This window comes from Carassius gibelio, chromosome B12, assembly GCF_023724105.1.
Source record: "Carassius gibelio isolate Cgi1373 ecotype wild population from Czech Republic chromosome B12, carGib1.2-hapl.c, whole genome shotgun sequence".
Lineage (NCBI taxonomy): Eukaryota > Metazoa > Chordata > Actinopteri > Cypriniformes > Cyprinidae > Carassius > Carassius gibelio.
In genome coordinates this window covers 181,936-206,935 of record NC_068407.1, presented here as the reverse complement: position 1 = coordinate 206,935, position 25,000 = coordinate 181,936, and the positions used below count along the sequence as shown (strand labels likewise).

The window sequence follows — 25,000 nt, the reverse complement described above, 5'->3', positions numbered from 1 at the left end:
TCTGAACGCATGCCGGTTCTTTCTCCAGTCGATTCTGAGCTTAGCTGTGAACAGCTGTACTCCGCTCGGTTCCAAATCCTTACACACACTCAAACCTAAAATAATCTTCATAAGATTAGAAAAGGTTGAAGAGAATCAGGAGTGTGTTCACCGTGGGGTGTTCACATTAATCTGGTTTCATACACACTCACAAGTGCTCTTCAGCTCTTCTTCATCAGTGTTTGAGTGAGTGGATAAACACTAGATTTATATACACTCCAGAGAAGCAGGACTTCAGAATCAGTACACGAGTAGATGCTGCATTGATTGACTACTTAGGACTGCACAATAAATCAAAATAAAACCAAAATAATGTACGTCTTTGTGTGCAATCATCAAGCAGCAAAGGTGTGACTGTATCTCAGACTGCAAGCAGCTCACAATCTTCTGCCTTCAGCTCGATCCACAGCCAGTGCTGCTTCACATCAACTCTACTCTACAGTTTAATTTGCTTTAACATTCATTTAGGAACACATCATGCACCAACCATCTTCCTAAATATTTAATGAGAAGCGCTTGTCAGCAAGACAGACCTGTGGCTTTCCGTTAAAGTAAATGTTTGATGGTTTAAAGACACAGAAGCCGGAAAAATTTATTTTAGGGAAAAAATAGACCAAATTCCGAGGGTTACATTTGCATATGCATGTATAAAAAGTAATGAACTTAAATAAAGATGGAACAGATTAAAATTTGAAAATGAGAAAACGCAGACATGAATAGTATTACAGTTGTACTATTATTCTTATAAGATTTTATTACATTTTGAACACTTTATAATTCAGAGCATTTTTGAAGCTGCAGTGCATTTGGAGGAGGTTCGAGTGTTTTAATGCTATTTCTAACGATCACACATCATACGGTTTACTACTTCCTGTGAACGAGGGGCAAAACCCCAGCAGAGAATCAGATCAACGCATCGAGCTGTAGTTTAACAGAGATGAACAGAAGAGAAGCAGGAAGAGCCTGAAGATGTTCACAAACACACAGAAATAGAGCCGTCTGATTGGTGGAAGGCTGCCAGAGCGTGTTTTAGTTACTCGCTCTTAGCATGAATCACTCGCACCCCATGATACTCTGTCAGAAACACCTCGCCAGCGGAGCGATGAATCACAGTTACTCAGAATGATGAGACACAACACGCTACACTCTCATACTCATCTACACTATATTCACACTCTATACTATGGATTAGACATGCTTTTAGATGATTTAAATTAAAGCTAACCATTAAAATTCAGTTCAAAAAAACATAATCAAGAAAAATCAAATGCAATCTAGAAAAAGGAAAAGTTCTAACGGCATCTAAGAGTTTAGAGTAAAGCATGAGTTTAATCACTGTAATAATAATCAGGGGTCCCTGGGAAGTGTTCTCCTCAGTAGATGATGTTCACACCCAGAGCATCAGAACAGCAGTGTTTCTCATGCGGAGGGGCATTTTTCTCAAGTCAAGCGCAGAAATGCTCTGTCTGTGGGCACACAGTTAAACAAAGACAGTGTAACCAGCACACGCCGCTGTGGGCATCGATCTGACGCAGCACTGAACCCTGCTGATCACTCCACTCTGTTTATTCACTCAAAGACTGCCTGCTTTCTTCCAAGACCTCTGTTTCCTGAGACACACACATCGAGCTGCTCACACACACACCACACCGGCTCGGAGATCATCAGATCATGAAGATGCCCTGATCAAATCAGTGAAGGGGCAAATGCAGAACAGAAAGATGTTTGATCGCTGTAAAGACAACTCAGTGGGGTATTTGCACTTACCCATAATCCCGCAGGAGAAGAGGGCCGTCCCCTGGCTCATGCTCGCCGGCCCGTGCTGTAGAAACACACAGATGGATCAGAAGAGCGTCCAGATCAACACAAGCCCTCCGTGTGAGGTCATCATCATGTGATCCTCAACTAAAGCTCACTACAGCAGCAGAACAAATGGGTTAAAAAAAATAAATGATACTCTTAATAAATTAATAAATCTTAATAAATGAGTCACTGAATCATTCCTTCCATTCACTCAGCCCTGCTGTGGACTTGATTCAAAATATTTTATGCTTGGTGTAAAACTGACGATATTGTGTCCAAGATGTAAGGCAATATGAACTTCCTGTGTACTGGACTGGATATAAATCATGTTTTGCAATGAAACTAGAGAAAAACATCACTCCTGCTGGAGTGAGACTGCTCAACTCTATCATAATGATATAAATATACCAGAGGAGATGTTTGCGCTCATATGTTGAATGTTAGGATCACGTCACTGCTTTATAAGAGATTCAGATGCATCATGTTCATCAGACACTGCATCAATGTTAGAAAACACACAGAATATTTCCTCCAAAATGAACCATGCCAAATTAATGTGTTAAAGCTACAGCCCTAAATATGACTGTGAATGAGTTAAACTAGACTGCCACGGATCTGATTAAACTGGAGGTGCTCTGATCTGGATGTTGGACACTGATAATTAGAGTTAATTATGCATGACGCCTGACGAGGTCTTACCAGCTGCACAGACTCTGTGGAGACTACATCATCCACCGACTTCTTCTCCAGGGTTTTAGTGTGAATAACCAGCACAGCTACACACATGTTTGCCACAGACCATCCCAGTGCAGGACCGATCCGATACGATACGATACGATACGATCTCACATCAGCACCAGACGCTCTTCAGCCTGCACAGAGAACAGAAGATAGAGATCTCCACACAGTATTGTCTGCTTTTGACATGTACATTTGACGCCTGTTTTTCAAACAAAAAATAAGTTTAACAGAAAGTTCATGACGCTCTTTTTTTTTTGAGAAATGAACATGAATGGGTCGGATGCTCTAAAAATGATTTTTTTTAAAAAGCACCATAAAGAATCAAAACAATGGTTCATATCACACATGAAGAGCTGTGCAGCATCCTCGCTGATATTCATCATCTCGAAGCTGGAATATAAGAGCTGCACTAACTGAATCTCAGTCAGTTTCTCACAAAAAGCATCATGTGAATTCAGAGACTTGGAATACAGGACACAATATGGATGAACCTCTACAGCTCAATCATCAGGGAGTAGGTTTCCTGGTCAATCTCTGCTGGTTCCTGATCTTATGGAGCACTTCCCTCTCAGGCCCGATGTCAACACGCTATGAAAACATGGAACTGCTAATAACTGTAAGTCAGCGAGCTCATAAACTCTCTTATGTCATTAGGGAAGTTCCTCTGCGGTGCACACGTTTACAGCCGTGTGTTCTGTGACCTAGATCTCAAACACAACTGCAACGATCAGCGTCACGCTCCTCTCTCAGTTCAATACTACATACCCTCATAATACTGCAAACTGTTAACGCTGAACACTTTAAAAAACATGGAATACTCTTAAAATACAAAGTACTCTAAACAAATGCATTACTCCGAAGAGCTTTTTAAAATGCTGTAAACTCTTAAAATACTACATACTCCAAATATACTCTTAAAATACTACATACTCCAAATATACTAAATACTCTTAAAATACAGCATACTAAAGATACTACAGAAATATCTACTCTCTCTCTCTCTTTCGGCTTATTCCCTTCATCAGGGGAGTGATCTGTACTACTGATGTGAGTATTCTAAAATACTGAATAACTACTGCAATAACTTGTAATACTCATCAGTAAATAGTTTTTCAGCTCGTGTCTGAAGGTTATTAAGCAATTTCGATTCTATTCAAAGTTGCTTTATTGGCATGACTGTGAAAAAATACAATATGGCCAAAGCTTGGAAAATATAATAACATTTATATTTGATACCAGTGTTTAAGATATAAACACACACACAGGCTGAGGGTCACTGAGGTGGACCGCAGAGACACACACACACACACACACACACACACGATCTGTCTCAATGTGCACAACATCAGTTAGGTCAAACTCTAGGTCAAAGCATCTTCTGTCAAAGGAACAGTCAAACCTGTTCTGCATTCATGAGCTGCTTCTGTGACGATAACTAGATAAACACTCAGAAAGAAACTCTAGAGCTGCTCTTATTCTGATCACACATCATCTCTCAGTACTCCGGGGTCCTATAGTAATACTCAACACAATACACAATATACAGTTAAATATTTGTGATTAATTTGTGGAGGTCGTGGAAGTGTAGGTGAAACATGGATAAAAACGTCCTGATGAATCTCACGAAGAAATGTGTGGGTTATATTTCATCCCAAAATTTAAAAAAAAAACATAAACAAATTAACTAAATTAAATTAAAAATGTAAATTAATGAACAGAATAAAATTCTGAATACTCAAACAATGGCATAGTCTTAAAGTCTTAAATACTCAACACTGCAAAATATTTAATACTCTACAATAATGCTAACCTTTAAAATACAGAAATACCCTTAAAATACTGCAAACTATTATCGCTGAATACTTTTAAAATATGTAATACTTTGGCATACTCTGAATATAACGATGTATTCTAAAATACTAGATACAATTAAAATACGTAATTCTCATGAAATATAGCTTACTTAAAATACTACATACTTCTAAATGAAAGGATACTTCTACATACGGAATATTCAAAAAATACCGAATACTCTGAAAATACGGAGTAACTGGACAAACTGATCAGTAAATAGTTTTTCAGCTCGTGACTGAAGTTTTTTTTGGTAAGTTCGAGTTTTCAGTTCCCAGTTCGAGTTAAACAGAGTTGCTGCTTTAACTTTAATCGTCATTTGTTTTAGAACTTTTTTGTTTTTAACCATTACCGTACACCGAGTTTGTGACCGACTTTAATTCGGGGTCGATGCGAGTGTTTCTCTGGAAACAAAAGCTACTACAAGAGCGTCGCGGGAAACTCTCTCACGCACAGAGACACGCGCGAACACACGCAAACATACTGAAATATACTGCAGTTTAATCCGGATTCTCGCAGTTTACTCACGGGACAGCGAGCGTCGCGCCGGATCGGTAAACACGGCCGCTCAGATCATCCTCATCCCCGCTCGTCTCCCCGCCGCACCGCGCACCGCTCACTCACACCGACAGACGCGGGGGGACGCGGAACACAAGCACACACAACACACACACAGCACACACCCGAAACACCTTCAGTTGAGCGGAAACACCGTGAATACAGATTTGTAAACACATCAGGTCTGATTCCTGAGAAAGATACACGCGGTTCTGATTAATATTTGAGTTTAAAGTGAAGACGCTTCACCCCGCGTCTGAATGGACTCGCCCAGCGCCGCAAACAATAACACAACACAACACGGGAAGTTCGCCTCATCTGTGATTTTTTATTTTTATTTTATTTATTTTTTAAATACATTTATTTAAACTTCAAACCATACAAAACAGAAAGACATACAACATAACAAACGACTATCTCACGTTACACCTTCATACAAAAAATCTTAGAAGAAATCCTCATCTGTGATTAACTGCTCAATTAATCTCATTCATCAACGAGTTCGTAATAAAACAATAAGTGTGTGACATCTGTCTTATGAAAGAAGGGGAAACAGCATGGTACTTTTGATGAGTTGGCAGTAGACATACTATAAAATATACTGTGACTTTTGAATCAAAAGGAAGAGAGATTGTTTGATATCTGGATGCATAAAGGAAAGAGTAGGTTTTGTAACTGATAAAACTTTTAAATCATATTTTGTCTTCACTAGTTCATTTTCACCGATATGCAATGTGACAAATTAATTGTTACAGTCAATGGTTTATATAATAATTAATTATGTCCTAATCACAGGATACCTGTATCTGACCCTGGAGCACAAAACCAGACCAGAGGGACCATTTTTTGAGATTCATACAACATCTGAATAAATGATCTCTCCAGTGATGTGTGGTTTTTTCGGAGGACAATATTTGTCTGAGATACAACTATTTGAAAATCTGGAATCTGAGGGAGCAAAAAAATCTAAATATTGAGAAAAACCATCTTTAAAGTTCAAATGAAGCCCTTAGCAATGCATATTACTAATCAAAAATACGTTTTAATATATTTATGGTAGATACTAAATATCTTCATGGAACATGATCTTAATATCCCAATGATTTTTGGCATAAAAGAGAAATGTATAATTTTTGACCCATACAATGTATTGTTGTCTATTTCTATAAATATACCTGGGATACTGATGACTGCTTTAGGGTCACAAATCAGAATCTGGTTTCTTAATAGTTTTTCTTGTTGATAAATCGTCTCTATTAGGCCACACAAAGATCTGAACAGAATATGACACACAAAGATGTTGAATGAAAGGGGAGATGCTGTTCATTATGTACGTTTAGCAGTTAGACTGATAGTGAGGCTGGTTCAGTTGAGTTTTTGGAGAGTTTCAGAGCCTGTGTGTGTTACTGGGTTTGGGTCTGTTGTGAGAAAGGCTTCCTCGTCCCTAAAGGACCGGAAACTGTGCTCCGAGCTTCAGAGATCTGACTCCATCTACAGGAACATCTGGAAACTGCTGCACATGATGCAGTGAAAAATATATGAATGTCTTAGATACTAAATAAGTCTCGTCGGATCCCCGGAGGAGCGCGAGCTGCTTCGCTCGGTCAGTGACCACCGGAACACGAACACGTTAAACTGAACCGAAACACGAGCTCGTGAAAGACTTCATCCTCGTTATAGCGAAATTATGGTACAGCCGGTGTTCTGTCGGTGTTCATGTAGGCCGCCATGTTGGGATGACGTCACAGAGAGAGGCGTAGCAAGAAAATCACATAAATGCAGATATTTTCAAGTTTCTCAAACATATTTTTGTAGTCTTTCTTGTAGTCTAATTTAAAGCTGTATTTGTTAAAATTAAGTTATGTCTTTGTTGTTCTTTCACGATATATATATAATATATATATATATATATTTTTTGAAAGTCATGAAAACTTAGGAAATGCAAAACATGACAACTATAACGACTTCCGCTTCTGAGAAACACGTAAATATGGAAAAGGTCCTTTCTTTTTCAAAGTCAAAAGTATATATTATCATGATTAAATTTATTTTATTTCAGTTTTAATATGTTTTATTTTGTCCCATTCAAGGGTTGGTATTCACGTGGTGTGGAGCCGTCCAATCAGCGGCGGTGCGTCTGATCACGTGCATGTGACGTTCCGTCGCCATTAAATCCGCATCTAAATCAACATTCAGAGATTAGAAACAGTGTTCGTCGACATAAAAACACTGTTCACCGATTGATATAAAGCTTAGAGATTAAAGAACACAATGGAGGTCGAATATCAACGATAAAGACAGACCGAGGTGAAAGTCTCGTTAATGAGGCGGAGTGATGTGAGTATTTAACGTTATGTTTCAGCAGTGTGTGTCTGTCAGAGTATTAATGTGCTTTATTTATATAATAGTGTCATTGGTGACAGGGACGAGTCTCAGGAAGGACATTAACACTGTCAGTGCTGCGAGATAGTAGTAATGTTACTCTGACAGATTTGTGTCAGTAACGCTGTCACTCCTGTGACAAATAACATTATTACTGCTAAGAGTATCACTGATAACATTAATACTGTGAGATAAGAGTATCAATAATAACATTTGTACTGTTAATTACAAACATCACTAATAACATAAATACTATCCATACTGTGGCTGTCAGTAATATTAATCCTGTAAGTGCTGTGAAATACTTCCTGACAATATTATAAATAATCACCTGTTACATCACTGACATTATAATTGGTATTATTTTTGGTAGTATTAAAGATATAATTTCCTGTGTTCCTTTCTGGATTTCTGACATGTCTCATATTATTTTTTGTTTGCAGATTTGTTGTCTCTGTATCAATGTGTGAGCCTGATGTAAGTTGTAAAGTGTGTGTGTGAGTGAGTGAGAGAGTGTGAGAGAGTGAGTGAGCGAGTGTGAGGAATCGAGCGAATGTGAGAGAGAGTGATTGAGCCAGAGTGAGTGACTGAGAGAGTGAGTGAACGAGTGAGTGAGGGTTAGTGAGTGAGCGAGCGAGTGTGAGAGAGTGATTGAGTGAGGGTTAGTGACTGAGAGAGTGAGTGAAGGTGAGTGAGTGAGCGAGCGAGTGTGAGAGAGTGATTTAGTGAGTGTGGGTGAGTAAGAGAGTGACTGTGAGTGTGTGAGCTGATCCGTCATGACAGAGGTGTGTGTGAAGTGGTCGTGTGAGTACTGTACGTATGAAAACTGGCCGTCTGCTGTGAAGTGCACCATGTGCCGGGCGCAGCGTCCCAGCGGGACCATCATAACAGAGGAGCTGTCCCCGAGCGGCGCCGGACACCAGTGTGACCCCGAGGGTAACGACAGCCTGCTCATCTGCCCTGACTCCAGCGCCCGGCCCCGTGTCCGCCCGGCACAGTCCTCCGAGCACAGCGGCAAATGGTCGTGTCAGGTGTGCACTTACCTGAACTGGCCCAGAGCGATCCGCTGCACCCAGTGCCGTAGCGTCCGGCAGCGTGTGTGTAGCCCCACAGAAACCCCCCAGACGTCCAGGAGCAGACGGGGCCCCGCGGCCGGCCCTCCAGTGGATCCATGTGAGGAATACAACGACCGGAACCGGCTCAACACACGAGCGCAGTCCTGGACCTGCTCGTCCTGCTGCTACGAGAACTGGCCCAAATCCCCTCGCTGCGTGGTGTGTGACCACCCCAGACCCAACGAGCCTGACGAGCCCTCGTCCCTGATTAACGAGCGTGACCGCGGCCGAGCGCGGGGAGTGTGCAGCGGGACGCAGCGGCTCTCGTCTGTCTCCTCCAAACCTGAGGCAGAGCTGCAGATCGAGCTGGCCGCTGGAGCTCAGAGCGGTCAGGAGGAGATCCAGCTGGACACCAAGAAGATCAAACAGATCAAGAACCGCATGAGGAGAACCGACTGGCTGTTCCTGAACGCCTGCGCCGGTGAGTGCCTCTATACTCGCTCTCGTAGAGTTTAACTGATTTGATGCTGCTCTGTAGGGATGTGATGATTTACAGCGAGTAAATCTGGAATCTGAGGGAGCAAAAAAATCTAAATATTGAGAAAATCATCTTTAAAGTTGTTTAAAAGAAGTTCTTAGCAATGGATATTACTAATCAAACATTACGTTCTGATATATTTACAGTAGGAAATATACTAAATATCTTCATGGAACATGATCTTTACTTAATATCCTAATGATTTTTGGCATAAAAGAAAAATCAATATTTAGTCAAATGTTTTTTTAAGCCATTGCTTCAAATATTCCCCAGAGACTTGAGACTGGTTCTGTGCTGCAGACACACACACACACACACACACGCACACACACACACACACACACAGGTGCTGGTTTGTTTACAGCGGTAACCAAGGAAACGCTTTAATCTCCCCCTGCTGGCAGAGAGTGGATCTGCGTCTCGTTCAGCTCGTCTGCTGTTTCTGTTTCATAAAGATATTTGTGTACTTTAGTTAACTGCATCAGTAATACTTACTTAGCTTTGAATTATTTTAAGTGTATTTAATAAATTAAGATGTGTGTGTTTGTATCTCTCTCTCTGTGTCTCTGTGTGTGTGTGTGTGTAGGTGTAGTGGAGGGCGATCTGTCTGCGGTGGAGGTCTATAAGTCTTCAGGAGGAGACATCGCTCGTCAGATGACCTCCAGCGAGGTGCGTCTGCTCAACCGACCCTCAGCATTCGACAGCGGCTTCACTCTCGTTCACCTCGCCATCCGCTTCCAGAGACAGGACATGCTGGCCATTCTGCTGACCGAGGTGTGTGTGTGTGTGTGTGTGTGTGTCGCTCTCTGATGCTGTGGAAGTGCGTCTGAAGGCTGGTGTTTGGTCGCAGGTTTCCCAGCAGGCCGTCAAATGCATCCCAGCGATGGTTTGTCCTGAACTGACGGAGCAGATCCGCAGAGAGATCAGTGCATCACTGCACCAGCGCAAGGGAGACTTCAGCTGCTGCTTCCTGACGGACCTCGTCACCTTCACCCTGCCGGCAGGTGAGGGACACACACACACACACACACACACACACAGAGACACACACACAGAGACACACACACACACACACACACACACACAGAGACACACACACACACACACACACACACACAGAGACACACACACACAGAGACACACACACACACAGAGACACACACACACACACAGAGACACAGACACACACACAGACACACACAGAGACACACACACACAGACACACACACAAAGGGAGAGACACACACACACACAGACACACAGAGACACACACACACAGAGACACACACACACAGACACACACACAAAGAGAGACACACACACACACACACAGAGACACACACACACAAAGAGAGACACACAGACACACACAGAGACACACACACACAGACACACACACAAAGGGAGAGACACACACACACACAGACACACACAGAGACACACACACACAGACACACACACAAAGAGAGACACACACACACACACAGAGACACACACACACACAAAGAGAGACCCACACACACACACACACTAAGAGAGACACACACACACACACACACAGACACACACAGAGACACACACACACAGACACACACACAAAGAGAGAGACACACACACACACACACACACACAGAGACACACACACACAGACACACACACAAAGAGAGACACACACACACACACAGAGACACACACACACAAAGAGAGACACACACACACACACAAAGAGAGACCCACACACACACACACACTAAGAGAGACACACACACACACACACACACACACAGATATACACAGACACACACACAGACACACACACTCTCACACAGACACTCTCACACTCTCACACACACACTCACACTCTCACACACATACACACTCTCACACACACACACTCTCACACTCTCACACACACACTCACACACAGACTCAAACTCTCTCACACACACACACTCACACACACACACACACACTCTCACACTCACACACATAAAGACCACCTGTGATGCGTTTTGTGTGAATGAGGTAGCGTGAATTGAGCATTTCGGGCGTTTTAACAGGTGAAACGCACAAGTTGAAAAATCTAACTTTGGCTAAATTTCAGGAGCTTGCTCTAGTAGTGACATCTGATTCATTCTACTTTTGGTTGATTCATTAAAATATTTCATAACATTCCATGTTATACAGTAAATTAAATATTTATGACTGTATTCTGTAATTCTGTCCATATAATCACTACAGAATGCAGTGTCATGTATGATCTGTATGAACACGCGTGTGCATGTTTGGAGTTTGACGTTAGTTTCTTGATTTGACAGATATTGAAGATCTGCCTCCTGCTGTTCAGGAGAAGCTTTTTGATGAAATCCTCGACCGCAACGTCCAGAAGGGTGAGACATGAACTACATAACTGTGTGTGTGTGTGTGTGTGTGTGTGCTGACCATGTGTGTGTGTGTGTGCAGAGCTGGAGGAGGAGTCTGCGGTCATCAACTGGTCTCTGGAGCTGGGCACGCGTCTGGACAGTCGTCTGTATGCTCTGTGGAACCGCACGGCTGGAGACTGTCTGCTGGACTCGGTTCTTCAGGCCACGTGGGGCATCTATGATAAAGACTCGGTGCTGAGGAAAGCTCTTCATGACAGTTTACACGACTGCTCTGACTGGTGAGACACTGCATGTGCACTACATGGACAGGTTCTCTTGCTGTGTTGTATTTGGATCCATGTGTGTGTGTGTGTGTGTGTGTGTGTGTGTGTGTGTGTGTGTATGTGTGTGCGCAGGTTCTACTCGCGCTGGAAGGAGTGGGAATCGTGGTACTCTCAGAGTTTTGGGCTTCATTTCTCTCTGAGAGAAGAACAGTGGCAGGAGGACTGGGCCTTCATCCTCAGCCTCGCCAGTCAGGTACACACACACACACACACAGAGAGAGAGAGAGACACACACAGACACAGAGAGAGAGAGAGAGAGAGAGAGAGAGAGAGAGAGAGAGAGACACACACACACACACACACACAGAGAGAGAGAGAGAGAGACACACACACACACAGAGAGAGAGAGAGACACACACACACACACACACACACACACAGAGAGAGAGAGAGGGACACACACAGACACAGAGAGAGAGAGAGAGAGAGAGAGAGAGAGAGAGACACACATACACAGAGAGAGAGAGAGACACAAACACACACACACACACACACAGTGAGAGAGAGAGAGACACAGACACACAGACACTCAAACACACACGCATTCAAACACACTAGATCAAACTCGCACAGTCTCACAACACAGTGTGTCAATGCAAAACCTAAATTAGGCTTTATTTTCATGAGGTTGTATTGATTTAGTGTTCTGTTCCTGCAGTGTTGACTCCGTGATGAATCAGTGATGACTCAGTGATGAATCAGTAAAGACTCTGTGATGAATCAGTGATGACTCAGTGATGAATCAGTGATGACTCAGTGTTGGATCAGTAATGAATCAGTAAAGACTCTGTGATGAATCAGTGATGACTCAGTGTTGAATCAGTAATGAATCAGTAAAGACTCTGTGATGAATCAGTGATGAATCAGTGATGACTCAGTAAAGACTCTGTGATGAATCAGTAAAGACTCAGTGATGAATCAGTGATGAATCAGTGATGACTCAGTGATGACTCAGTGATGACTCAGCGATGACTCAGTGTTGAATCAGTAAAGACTCTGTGATGACTCAGTGATGACTCAGTGATGACTCAGTGTTGAATCAGTGATGAATCAGTGATGACTCAGTGATGACTCAGCGATGAATCAGTGTTGAATCAGTAAAGACTCTGTGATGAATCAGCGATGACTCAGCGATGAATCAGTGTTGAATCAGTAAAGACTCTGTGATGACTCAGTGATGACTCAGTAAAGACTCAGTGATGAATCAGTGATGAATCAGCGATGACTCAGTGATGCCTCAGTGATGACTCAGTGATGCCTCAGTGATGACTCAGTGATGACTCAGTGATGCCTCAGTGATGAATCAGTGATGACTCAGTGTTGAATCAGTGTTGAATCAGTGATGAATCAGTAAAGACTCAGTGATGACTCAGTGATGAATCAGTAAAGACTCAGTGATGACTCAGCGATGATTCAGCGTTGACTCAGTGTTGAATCAGTGATGAATCAGTGATGACTCAGTGATGACTCAGTTATGAATCAGTGTTGTGAGTGTGTGCTGCTCTCTGTCTGCAGCCCGGGGCCAGTCTGGAGCAGACTCATATCTTTGTTCTGGCTCATATCCTGCGGCGGCCCATCATCGTGTACGGAGTGAAGTACTACAAGAGCTTCAGAGGAGAGACGTTAGGATACACTCGATTCCAAGGTGAGACCACCTCAAGAGCGCAGGAGTGTCACCTGGACCGCAGGAGTGTGTGTGTGTGTGTGAGACTCACCTGTGTGTGATTGTGTGAGACTCACCTGTGTGTGTGTGTGTGTGTGAGTGTGTGTGAGACTCACTTGTGTGTGTGTGTGTGTGTGTGAGTGTGTGTGAGACTCACCTGTGTGTGTGTGTGTGTGTGAGTGTGTGTGAGACTCACCTGTGTGTGTGTGTGTGTGTGTGTGTGATTGTGTGAGACTCACCTGTGTGTGTGTGTGTGTGTGTGTGTGTGTGTGTGTGATTGTGTGAGACTCACCTGTGTGTGTGTGTGTGTGAGTGTGTGTGTGTGTGTGTGAGTGTGTGTGTGTGTGTGTGTGTGACTCACCTGTGTGTGTGTGTGTGTGTGTGTGAGACTCACTTGTGTGTGTGTGTGTGTGTGTGTGTGTGTGTGTGTGTGTGTGTGTTGTGATTCACCTGTGTGTGTGTGTGTGTGTGTGAGACTCACCTGTGTGTGTGTGTGTGACTCACCTGTGTGTGTGTGCAGGTGTTTACCTGCCGTTGCTATGGGAACCGAGCTTCTGCTGGAAAAGTCCCATCGCTCTCGGTTACACGAGAGGTCACTTCTCTGCTCTGGTTGGCATGGAAACCGACGGCTACGATAATCGCGGCGCAGGCGCTAACCTCAACACTGACGATGACATCACCGTGACCTTCCTGCCGCTGGTGGACAGTGAGAGGAAGCTGCTGCAGATCCACTTCCTGTCAGCACAAGAGGTACACACACACACACACACACACACACACACACACTGATCAAACACGATTCACCTTTTCAAACATTTACATTCATGCAAGAACATGAACAGGAAACAGGAAAAAATACTCTGTTAGTCACTGTGGACCAGTATCTGTTTTCCTCGTTCTTTAAATTAACATCAACATGTTCAGCTGGAGAAAGAATTTAGATCCACTCTTGAGAGAGTAAAGGATGTACACAGATGACAGAATTTAACTATTCCTTTAATGTTAATAAAATACTGTGTGTGTGTGTGTGTGTGTGTGTGTGTGTGTGCTCAGATGGGCAGTGAGGAGCAGCAGGAGCGTCTGCTCAGGGATTGGCTGGACTGCTGTGTGACAGACGGAGGGATGTTGGCGGCGCTGCAGAAGAGCAGCAGACGGAGACATCACCCGCTCATCACACAGATGCTGGAGCAGTGGCTGGATGGGTACCGGCAGATGCACCCGTGTCCCACGCTCTCCGACGAAGAGGACGAGGAGGACGACGAAGACGAGTGACCCCCGAAACCATTTCAACACTGTCCCACACGCGCCCTCTTCCCAGAATGCAATGCGAGCACCCCCCAACAACAGCGAGGGCTGACAATCTTTGTTTAGTCAAATGAATTTAGTTTCTTCCGTGTGTTTTATCCATCGTATGTAGATGAGCTGCATGTGTCTCTTTACAGGAGGAACGATGAGAACGAAAGAGCACTTCATGTTTAGGGTTTGATCTGATCGCAGGAATCAGAGTTTATGATTTACTCACACATCTCTCACATTCTGTTCTGTGTGCGTTTGGTTGGTTTGATTGTATTTATTTATGTCTTTCTCTCTCTCGTGCTGTGAGGAGAGTCATGAAGAGTTTACTGATGTTGATCTTGTGTTTGTGATGAGAGCGAGTCACGCGGCTTCAACATTAAACTAGAAACACGTCTGCTCTCTCATCTTCTGTCTGCCTGCTTCCTTCCTCTGCTCCTGAAATCATTACAGTTTTATTAATTACTCCACAGAAATAAACAATTCATATTTTGCGTGTGGATATATTTTTAGGGTGAGACTACAGGCGAAGTCTTTTTCATGCACTTGTCCCTGTAGAGATCTTGGTCTCTTTTGCTTCTGTAACAGATCTTCATCAAGCATCTGAAATACACAGTTAAGTGTTTGGGTTTTTTGCACTTCATCTATTTGTGTCGTAGATTTAAATTCTAATCCATTTCTTTACAGATATATTCTCTTACACACACCGAACTGTTATTAGTTCTATTCCTCTCTCTTCTGAAAGCTTTCACTAAAGAGGTTTGTTCATATTTCATTCACACTGATTGATACAACATTTTACTCCTAAAACACATGGTGAAAATGTTTGTGTTGACAGTATTTTCTGATTTATGGATGTATGAAAAGGGAAATCCAAAATCCCTTCTGGAAAACCCTTAACTCTAATATGATGACGAAATCAAACGAGGATCTGAACCTGGATTTATCATTTCTTCAGATTTATGCTCTGGAAATGTATGAAATAAATGCATATTTAATTAGAAAATGCCTTATTTGCACGTTTAAACAACATAATTTTAATACAAAAATGTATGCAGTTCTTAATTACCCTGAGTTATAACTTACAGTTCGGCTCATCAAGGGTTAATCACAAAAGAGTAGCGTTGCAATGTTAGGGTTATTCTCGGTTGTGATTTTATGACTAAATTTACATTTTACACACATTTAACTTTGAATGTCACTTTAGACTTGTGAAGTTTTGCGTTGTCCTATTTTTACAACTTTTTTCACGAAACTTTATGATTTCGGACACGAATCCTGCGAAGCTTCACCTGCTGCACATACACGTGTTATACATGCTTTATTTAGATGAGTTCTGTTTAACAATGTCTTTATTTTTCAGGTGAATGTACGTGTGATTTTGTACCTAAATATGAAACTGCACCGCCGGAATAATGAACACATCGCAGTAGTTTGTGTTTATCATCGTGTGTTGTTAACAGCATTATTTAGACCAGCAGATGTGCTCCGAGTGATTCAGAAGAGCTGGATCTCTGTAGTTTCTGATCAGGAGATAATGTTGTTTATCTGTGATTAATCACAATCTCTCTTCAGTCTGCAGCTGCTCAAACAAACACACAGATCGAAGAAGAGCACACATGAATAAAAACCTCAAGATGTTATGTGCTTCTCCCATGTGTCTGCTCTTGAGTTTGTCTCCATCACTTCTCACATAACAGTGTGCTAACAGTTGTGTTTGGGTGTTAAAACACTACTGTCGAGATTTATTAAAGACACACTGTGAAGAATTAGCACTGAAAATGCATCAACATTGGTGAGAGGAGAGTATTACAATGAATCACGCAACGTTTGTGCTCGTCAGATTACTGGAGTTTGTGCATTATTTAACATCCAAAGAAGCCTGTATTAAAGCAGGTGGTACTTTGCACTGCTCTTGATAGACAGTCATTAAGATAATGATTATGAATGATCTGTGTATTGTCAGTAAATCACACGCAGAATCCCTTCCTTCTGCTCTTTTATGAAATTAAGATCTAACACTAATTTGCAGTTTAGTGAATCTGGCCTGAAGTACACGTGAAAATGAGACTGTGCTCTCACATTACTCCTGATGAGATCACAGGACCCTGACCTGCACACTTGACCTCTGACCTCTGATATTTAGCGCTTGATGTGATTTCCCGCGCTGTGTTTAATGGGTTGTGTGTGTTGTTCAGATGAGAAGATCACTGCTGCTGATGAGAGAATTAAGAGAGAAGAGCACTCAACGAACAACAGAATAATTACTGAACTAAACAAACTTTTACTTTTTTAAGTGATCCATTACTATATTACATTACTCCCTAAATAATAACTAATTATGTTACTTACTTTCCTTTATGAAAGTTCATGATGTAGTGTTGAACACTTGCTTTGTTTTCAGTTCTTTTGGTAATGCACCCATGCAACAGCGGAGTTACTCTTTATATACTCCAGAAAATCCCTCATTGCATGTTGATTATAAAAGTTTAAGGAAAGCATTTGTCCAAACAGTCAGTCCAAACTTATGAAACCTACATATGTATTTTTAATAGATAAATAATGTTTCAGTGTTTCATCTGTAGGTACACATATTCAAGTTCAACTAAATTCAGTCCCAAACGTGTGTGAGATGTAATGTTCGGCCTTCTGTTATTCAAGAAGTCACACATCAACATTTGTGCTGCTATAGCTTCTGTGAGCTGCAAGCTGGATTTTATTTCATAGACATCCACAACATGGTATGAAAGAGTATAGAAGCTTATATACTCATTGATGGTATGTCCAACAACTTTCTGTCTCTTGTTCATCTATCTACAACATAAGCATCACACAGAAGGAAAAGGCTATACTGCCACCTTGTGGTTACTCAATAGAATGCCTATCATTACAAGATGTGCTTTATCTATAAATAAATAAATGATGTGCTTTCGAGGCGCTTCAGCAGAAGTCCTGGTTTCCATGATATGAGCACTTTATAATGCTGCTTTTCAGAACAGAGCTCATTGTCTCCAGCGATTGTGAATAAATGTGAAAAACTCTGTTTATCTTCTGAGCTGAGTCCAACAGAGCCGATCTGCTTCTGAAGAGCAGTGTGTGAGCTATCAGCTCCTGCTGGATCAGTTTTGATCGTCCTGTGGAGACTGTGGAGTATTGAGAGATTCTCACCTGCGCTGTGGCACTTCATAGAAACACAATGAAGGCGTTTCATCTGAATATTCAAGACTTACATGAGGAGCAACTGATAACAGAGAACATCCTTATCTCACTCCAGCTGTCTCTCTCTCTCCTCTCTCTCTTTCTGTCTGTCTGTCGTTCTGCATCGGTCTCTCTGTTTATCTCTCTGTCTCTCTCTCTCTCTGTCTGTCTGTCTGTCTGTGGTGTGTCAGAGGTCATTGTGTTGGTCAGTTGCAGTGTTAGGATTGGTTTTAACTCAGCAGAGCCTCATTAGTGGGTTCAGAAGTCACTGTCATCAAATGCAGATTGAAGTCAAAGTAATTAGCTCTTAATTATGAGACAGAATGTCACGGGTGAGTCAGGTCGAGTGTGTGAACCGTCTGCTATCACTGTGATATGATACGATCCTAATCTGTGGAGAACCTCAGACAAGCATCTAAACATGATCAGATTTAAGTCTGGTAATGATTTATATCTTGGCATATATGTCAGCAGCATGAGTGTGTGTTCAGGAGTGTGTGTCGTGTGTAGATTAGTTCATCTGTGTGTGTGATTATCAGATCTCACCGATGCTGTACAGATCAGTGTTTGTGAAGCTGAAATATTACTGTCATTAACCCAGAGAACACAATCCAGGCCGTCAGCTTAAACTGTTCTGCGAGCGATTCTCTTTATTTCAGAGATTCATTCCATTGGGTTTTTTGCAGCTTTTTTCTGCTAAACAATGTATTATGATCCCAAATCCCTGTTTTATTTCTCCAGACAGAAACATCTGAGATAAAGTGGAGATGAAAGACCTTTAGTGATTCGTCATCTGTAAGTGCGGATCTTTGATTATTAGCAGACATCAGTCATGGGTTCGTTACACGCTGTAACTAAAATTAGTAATGAATCTTTAATCAACTACAAATGAGACACTTAGAGTGATTCAGAGTTCATTTGTTGAGCTTCAGTAAACAGTTTAGAAGTTTTTACAGGATTTATGATGTTTTTTGCAACTGTAACCTGTAAAATAAAGGAGGACGGTCAAATTAACACATAATGAAAATGAATCTGTCTTCATCGTCTGCCCTCGGCCTCATAACGAGTGATTATCAATCATCACTGGAATATGTTCAAGTTCCCACAGATGTTATTGCTCAGGTGTTTCTTTATTAAGAAATGCTGAGAAATTAATCTGACCTGAATAACTCAACATTAGTTTTGTTCCTGATGTACAAAATAACTAAAACTGAAAAAAAAAATGTATAAGAACAAGAGCTAAATTACTAGAACTAACTAAAATTGAAATGAAAATAAAACCTGCTTTAACATACAATATTAAATATTAAAATATTTAGAACATATACTGTTAAATATACTACAATAAAATATTTGATGACACTGAAGTAACCCGATGAGAAATATACTGTTAACTTCACAGCACTGAAACCTAAAAATAAAATAAAACTAAATCATCAAATTGTTTGCAAAACAATAATAAAAACATGATCTAATGTGACGATGCTGAGTTCAAAAACATTTATATCAGCGTTCTATCACATAGTTTTTTCTCACAAAATAATAATGAACATTAAACATGTATAGCTTCAAATAACAGTCAAATGCCAAATGTTTCAAAGTTTGACAAAAATAAATATTCAGCGTGTGTAATTACAGCTGAAGATGTGAATCAGAATTAGTCAGAAGATAATCTTCAAAATCATTCGTATCTGTGAAAATGTGTGGAGAATTGAACAAAGCGTAGTAATCTGGCTCAGATTCAGACAGGAATGCGACCGAATGCATCATTTTCAGAGAGAAAGAGTGACATGCTCCAGAAACACAGATGAACACCTAAAATCAGAAAGAATGAAGTAATGGTTTCATTCGGCCGAGATGCTGCAGGGTTGGTATTAGCTGAGATTTTAGACAGAAGAAAGACTGAACGATCTTTGTGTTCTCTAACACTGATGAATGGTTCACAGAAGAGCTGGAGCATGAATTAAGAGAGTTGATGTTGAAGATATTTCATTAATCACTATGACAAATAAACAAAGTGAACACTTGCAGTGAACTGAACTCATTGCCATCAAACACATGAACGTATTCAGGCTTCTTCATAACGAACAGAGCTCTGTATCTCCGGTCACAGCAAATCAAGAATCTGTGTGTCCATATTCAGCTGTTTCCTGACCGCTGGACTCTCACCAGATCAGACGGAGAGCCAGAGACTAAATAAGAGTGAAACAATAGCGGATGTGGTTACTGAGATTAACAGTGTTAAATCACCCTCTCCTTGTGATTCCTGTGTCATACCTCATTATACAGAGCTGGGTCCTGATATGATACACACACACACACACACACACACACACACACACACACAGTTGATGTTCAGGAAGGTGTTGGTCTCCTGTAGATGGCAGTATGATGTTTCTCAAGAAGATTGATCAGATTATTTTAGATATTCAGTTTATTGTCAAACACTGCATCAGAAACAGTTTCTTCCTTTCAGTTCTTTCCTCAGAATCTACTTGGAAATCATTGATGTTTTTCACTACATGAAAAGTCTCCTGCTCACCAAGACATTTATTTCATCACAGTAAAAATATTATTCTAATGTAAATCATCTGTGTTCTGTGTGAATCTGTGTTAAAGTGTAATGTATTTCTGTGATGCTCCGCTGTATTTTCAGCATCATTCCTCCAGTCTTCAGTGTCACATGATCTTCAGAAATCAGAATAATATGATGATTTACTGCTCAAGAAACATGAAGATTATTATCAGTGTTGAACACAGTTGTGCTGCTCAATATTTCTGTGGAAATTGTGATACATTTAATTTTTCAGGATTCACAGATGAATATAAAGTTCAAAAGAACAGCTTTTATTTGAAACTTCATTAATGACTTTATTATCACTTTTGATCGATTGAATGCGTCTGATTTAATGAATTAAAGTGATTTAGTTTTATTACCATTGCTCAGTCATCATCTCTGCTGTCTCTGTAGGCGTCTTGCAAGGGTTTGAGACACATGCACAAGCTGAACACTTCCGGTTCTGAAGCTGATCTGATAAATGAAAGAAGTCAGAATTGATCAGTTGAGATCTTACGTCACGGCGCGTCACTGCGCGTCACGGACCAAGAGCCCCGCCCCGCGGCGCGAATCCATCATCAGACGCGGCGTGAGCTCGGAGTGATGAGGAGCAGATGAAGATGATGAAGATGATGAAGCTGATGAAGCTGAGCTCGGAGGATGTGCATCAGCAGGTTCGTAAGTTTTGAGTTAAAATGCACTAAATTATCATTCATAACATAACATTCTGTCAGAAGTTTATTTTTTTTAATAATAATAATAATAGTAAATATTATTATGCCGAATTCAGCTCAGTCACGACTGATGTAATATCACTTCTTAAGTGTATTAGTGATAAATGAGTTGGTAGTAATCGGTTTGTTTTATATTGGATGTGTTTTTCTCTCTGGTCTTGAGTGAAGGGTTAATTTTCGCGTGTATCCTGAGATGTGTGAACTGTTTCTCTGTGCGGTGGTTTTATGTGGTTTCTGCTGGTTTTGGTGGAGGTTTAATGAGTTTCTAGCAGAAGGAGAGGGATTGTGCTCTCTCTCTCTCTCTCTCTCTCTCTCTCTCGAATTTAATTAACTTAATTGAATGCTCTTTATTGGCATGGCGATATGATACAGCCAAACCACTGCAAAATGAGTTTATATGCAGAATGTATTGAAATAATATTAAATTATTTAACTGATAACTCATTTGTCAGTTTGATGGTTTCATTTAGAGTTCATGTTTTTATGTTGTTGGTTAGAATCAGATTAAATTCAGATTGTAATGTTTAATTAAACGCGTTTTAGAAGCTCTGTTTATGTGTTTCCTGCTCTGTCTGTTGTTCTGTCATTCACACAGTCACACACAGTTTCTTTCTTTGAGTGTTGTGTATGTGTGTGTCTGTGAACTTCCTGCGTCCACGTAAAACAACAGGCTTAAAAAAACATAAAAACATACAAAACGGTGTTTTATGAAATTCAAAAATTGTCAAAGTTTCCTGTGAGGGTTAGGGTTAGGTGTAGGGTTGGTGAAGGGAGATAGAATATACAGTTTGTACAGAATAAAAACCATTACACCTATGGGATGAACACACTTTACACAAAAACAAACATGAGTGTGTGTGTGTGTGTGTGTGTGTGTGTGTTTCAGTGTGTGTGTGTGTGTGTGTGTGTGTGTGTGTGTGCTTCAGTGTGTGTGTGTGTGTGTGTGTGTGTGTGTGTGTGCATGTCTTTCCATCAGCACGTGTATAAATAGATGGCGTTCCTGGATCTTCTTTCATGTGTCTGTATAAAGAGCTCTCTGAGCTTCCAGCTCTTCAGATCCAACTGTTTCATCAAATATTTGCTCAGTTCTTCTTCTGCGTGTCCCAGTAAATCCATCTGCCTGTTTATTCATCAGTCAGACTTCTGAGTGCTCGATCCTGACACCTGTTGAGCAGAAACATGCCAGAACACACACACACACACACACACACACACACACACACACACACACCAGCTCTGAGGAACACCGTCACGCATCAGGAGTGTTTCTAACAAGAGAAGGAGCAGAACACACATCTCTGTAGTTTCAGCATCAGGCGTTCATCAGCACAGTTCTGACCAGAGGTGGATTACTGTGTTCATTCACCGCCTTACACACATTTCCAGAACTTTACACACAAATCCAATCTACAAAATGCTAAAAGCCTCTCATCTCTTGCAAAACAAAGCACTGCGTTCAAAATATCACAAACACATCTCAAAAACAAACATTTGCAAACATCTTTACATAATATTTATTCTGTTAGATGTGTGTGTGTCATCCAAAGTCAAAGTCTGAGAATCAGTGTGTGGTTCTGTAGATCAGGTGTGTGTTTCTGCTGTTTGAGAGAAACTGTGTGTGACGAGAAAAGACTCTGTGTGTAAGCGGATGAAAAGATCTCACGTGATTGGCCGCTTCATGTGTCAATCATACAGTCTCTCTCTCTTCCTGTGTGTGTTATCATCATGAAAGCTGGACATGTTTCTGCAGCATGTTAATGTGATCGTCTTGATGTTGCTAAGCTTCTGTGTTTCTGATATAATGGAGGAAGATGTTGTGTAATGTTGCCCATTTATTGTATATTTTTGAAAATATATTATACAAATATAAATATTTTTACTAGCCTAAATGTAGGCTACTGTAAGAAAGGAAACACATTTTCTTGCCCCTGAAATACATTTGGGAATATATTTTGGTTAATGAAGGTTGAAACTGAATGTATTTTAAAACATTAATTTAATTGACATATATTCTGTACATATTTAGGATATATTATGAGCAGGTACAACTAAATCATTTTACAGTGTATTTCGAGAGGGGAAAACTGACTTTAAATTGACTTTATTTGGAAAAGTCTGTGTGAAGATTCTTCAAAGTTCTGAATATTGTCTCTGTAAGAATCAGCAGTTTTTGTTTTAGCACAGTTGACATGTACAGTAGGGTCATGCTGAGTGCATTGCATCGTGGGATGCAGAATATCACTGTGCTTGTATTCTCTCAGAGATATACTGTGTGCCGTTATATAAGTCAGTAATTTACTGACATTAAATACAATTCTGTTCTAGTGTTCAAATGTTATGATTTGATTGTTTTGGTTTTAATTCTTTTCTGAATTAATTATTAGCATTAAGCCCATTTAGAGAAACTCTGGTGCAGTGTAATGTTTAATGCACTTCATGATATCAAATGATGGAATATATTTATACATATATATTATAAAAGATATCTTTTTCTTTACTTTTTTATATTAATTTGATAGATTTAATGGTAAAGTTAGGTAAAAATGATCAGAATATATACTAAAATGAGTAAGCTAGGGTCCATTACTACTTTTCTCCTCATGCAGGCTGTAATCAACAGTAAAGTGACTTTGCTCAGAATGAGGTGCATTACTGTATAAGGCAGTGTAATGATGTTTCAGGAGGGCATCGGTTTTATCCAGATCGATTTGCTCGATTCAAACAGACTGGATAAGGAAATGTTTGGTTAACAGATTTAATCCTTGAATGAAGTGTCACGGTAGTTTATGATTTCTCTTTCTCCTGAGGTGGAGGGCAGTTGTTTATTCACTCATATTCACTCATTGATGGCTGGTCTTAGATCTGCATCCGTCTCTGACCGACTGTTGATGTGTAGACGGAGTGTAATGTAAGCTGAAGGGTTTGAGCTAAACAGTTGGTGTGTAGCGGCGGATCAGTGTTCATCACATACAGCAGAACTTGAGCCTCGTCCAGAGCCGTTCATCTGTCATCGATGCGTGTGGCCAAGCCGTGTGTTCTGTGCATCACCAAGCCTGCATTTATGAGCCCTGTTATCTGTTATCAGAGGATTAGAAGCAGATAGAACCGCAATATAGAAATAAAAACAGTTTGTCCTTGTCTTGTTTGTCTGCTGCTCTTCAGAAAATTCCTTCAGGTCTCAAAAAATTGTGCATTTTTGTGCATTATTGAACCCTTTCCAACAATGACTGTATGACGACTGAGGGACTCAAACACAACTATTACAGAAGCTTCGGACGCTCACAGATGCTCCAGAAGGAGAAACCATGCATTAAGAGCTCGCGTGAAAACTTTTGAACAGCATGGAGATGTGTACATTTTTCTTATTTTGCTTAAATTTCACATTTTCTGTTCATTTAGTACTGCTCTTCAGAGGCTACAGAAGATGTTTCCCAGAAGACAGAATAAGTTAAATTAACCCATTGTGTCTATTCTAGATTATTCAAACCAATTATTGTTTAAATAATTGTAAAATAACAGAACATTTTATAATTGATTAATTAAAATAATGTTTCCATTAAATAACACAATCTACCAACACAAGTTACTTCCGTGATGACATCACCTTGCAGGAAATGACATCATTTTGGAGGTAAATCGACAGCACAGATATCAGTAGTATCAATGGATCTGATGAACTCTGGGATGTTTTGTGGTGTTGATCAGTTTTATTGGATCAGCATTTCAAAAGATGGAAAGAAATGTGAAAAAGGACTTGAAGTTGATGGTTTCCCATGAGATCAGGTTTATCTGTGCGTCGCTCATTTTCCAGTAATGTACACTTGAACAGTTTTTGCTTGTACATCAGAGAAAGGATTTGAAAGAAATGGCAAGTAACATGT

At 40.7% G+C, this 25,000-nt stretch overlaps 2 protein-coding genes and 1 pseudogene across 2 annotated transcripts in view; 2 read left to right on the top strand and 1 right to left on the bottom strand.

The window, feature by feature from the left end:
- Window positions 1–5,177, bottom strand: part of LOC127969087 (protein FAM53B-like) — an 8,744-nt pseudogene extending 3,567 nt beyond the window's left edge.
- Window positions 5,178–7,135: 1,958 nt separating this feature from the next.
- Window positions 7,136–15,037, top strand: LOC127969078 (ubiquitin thioesterase ZRANB1-like). Its single transcript, XM_052570721.1, has 11 exons — window positions 7,136–7,329; window positions 7,818–7,991; window positions 8,062–8,910; window positions 9,554–9,741; window positions 9,818–9,971; window positions 11,286–11,357; window positions 11,431–11,629; window positions 11,747–11,867; window positions 13,190–13,319; window positions 13,858–14,087; window positions 14,391–15,037. Exons 3-11 carry the CDS (start codon window positions 8,151–8,153, stop codon window positions 14,607–14,609), a joined length of 2,073 nt encoding a protein of 690 aa, XP_052426681.1. The 5' UTR covers window positions 7,136–7,329; window positions 7,818–7,991; window positions 8,062–8,150; the 3' UTR covers window positions 14,610–15,037.
- A 5,917-nt stretch (window positions 15,038–20,954) lies between these two features.
- Window positions 20,955–25,000, top strand: part of LOC127969080 (muscarinic acetylcholine receptor M3-like) — a 22,684-nt gene continuing 18,638 nt past the window's right edge. The window contains exon 1 of the mRNA XM_052570726.1: window positions 20,955–21,059. The gene's annotated coding sequence lies outside the window, so the exon portion shown is untranslated. The remainder of the gene's footprint in view (window positions 21,060–25,000) is intronic.

Bases quoted from the DNA above. Each gene is read 5' to 3' on its own strand.
- LOC127969078 (XM_052570721.1), top strand. From the start codon at position 8,151: ATGACAGAGGTGTGTGTGAAGTGGTCGTGTGAGTACTGTACGTATGAA. The intron at 9,972-11,285 runs GTGAGGGACACA...TTGATTTGACAG, and splicing joins CACCTTCACCCTGCCGGCAG to ATATTGAAGATCTGCCTCCT. The intron at 13,320-13,857 runs GTGAGACCACCT...GTGTGTGTGCAG, and splicing joins AGGATACACTCGATTCCAAG to GTGTTTACCTGCCGTTGCTA.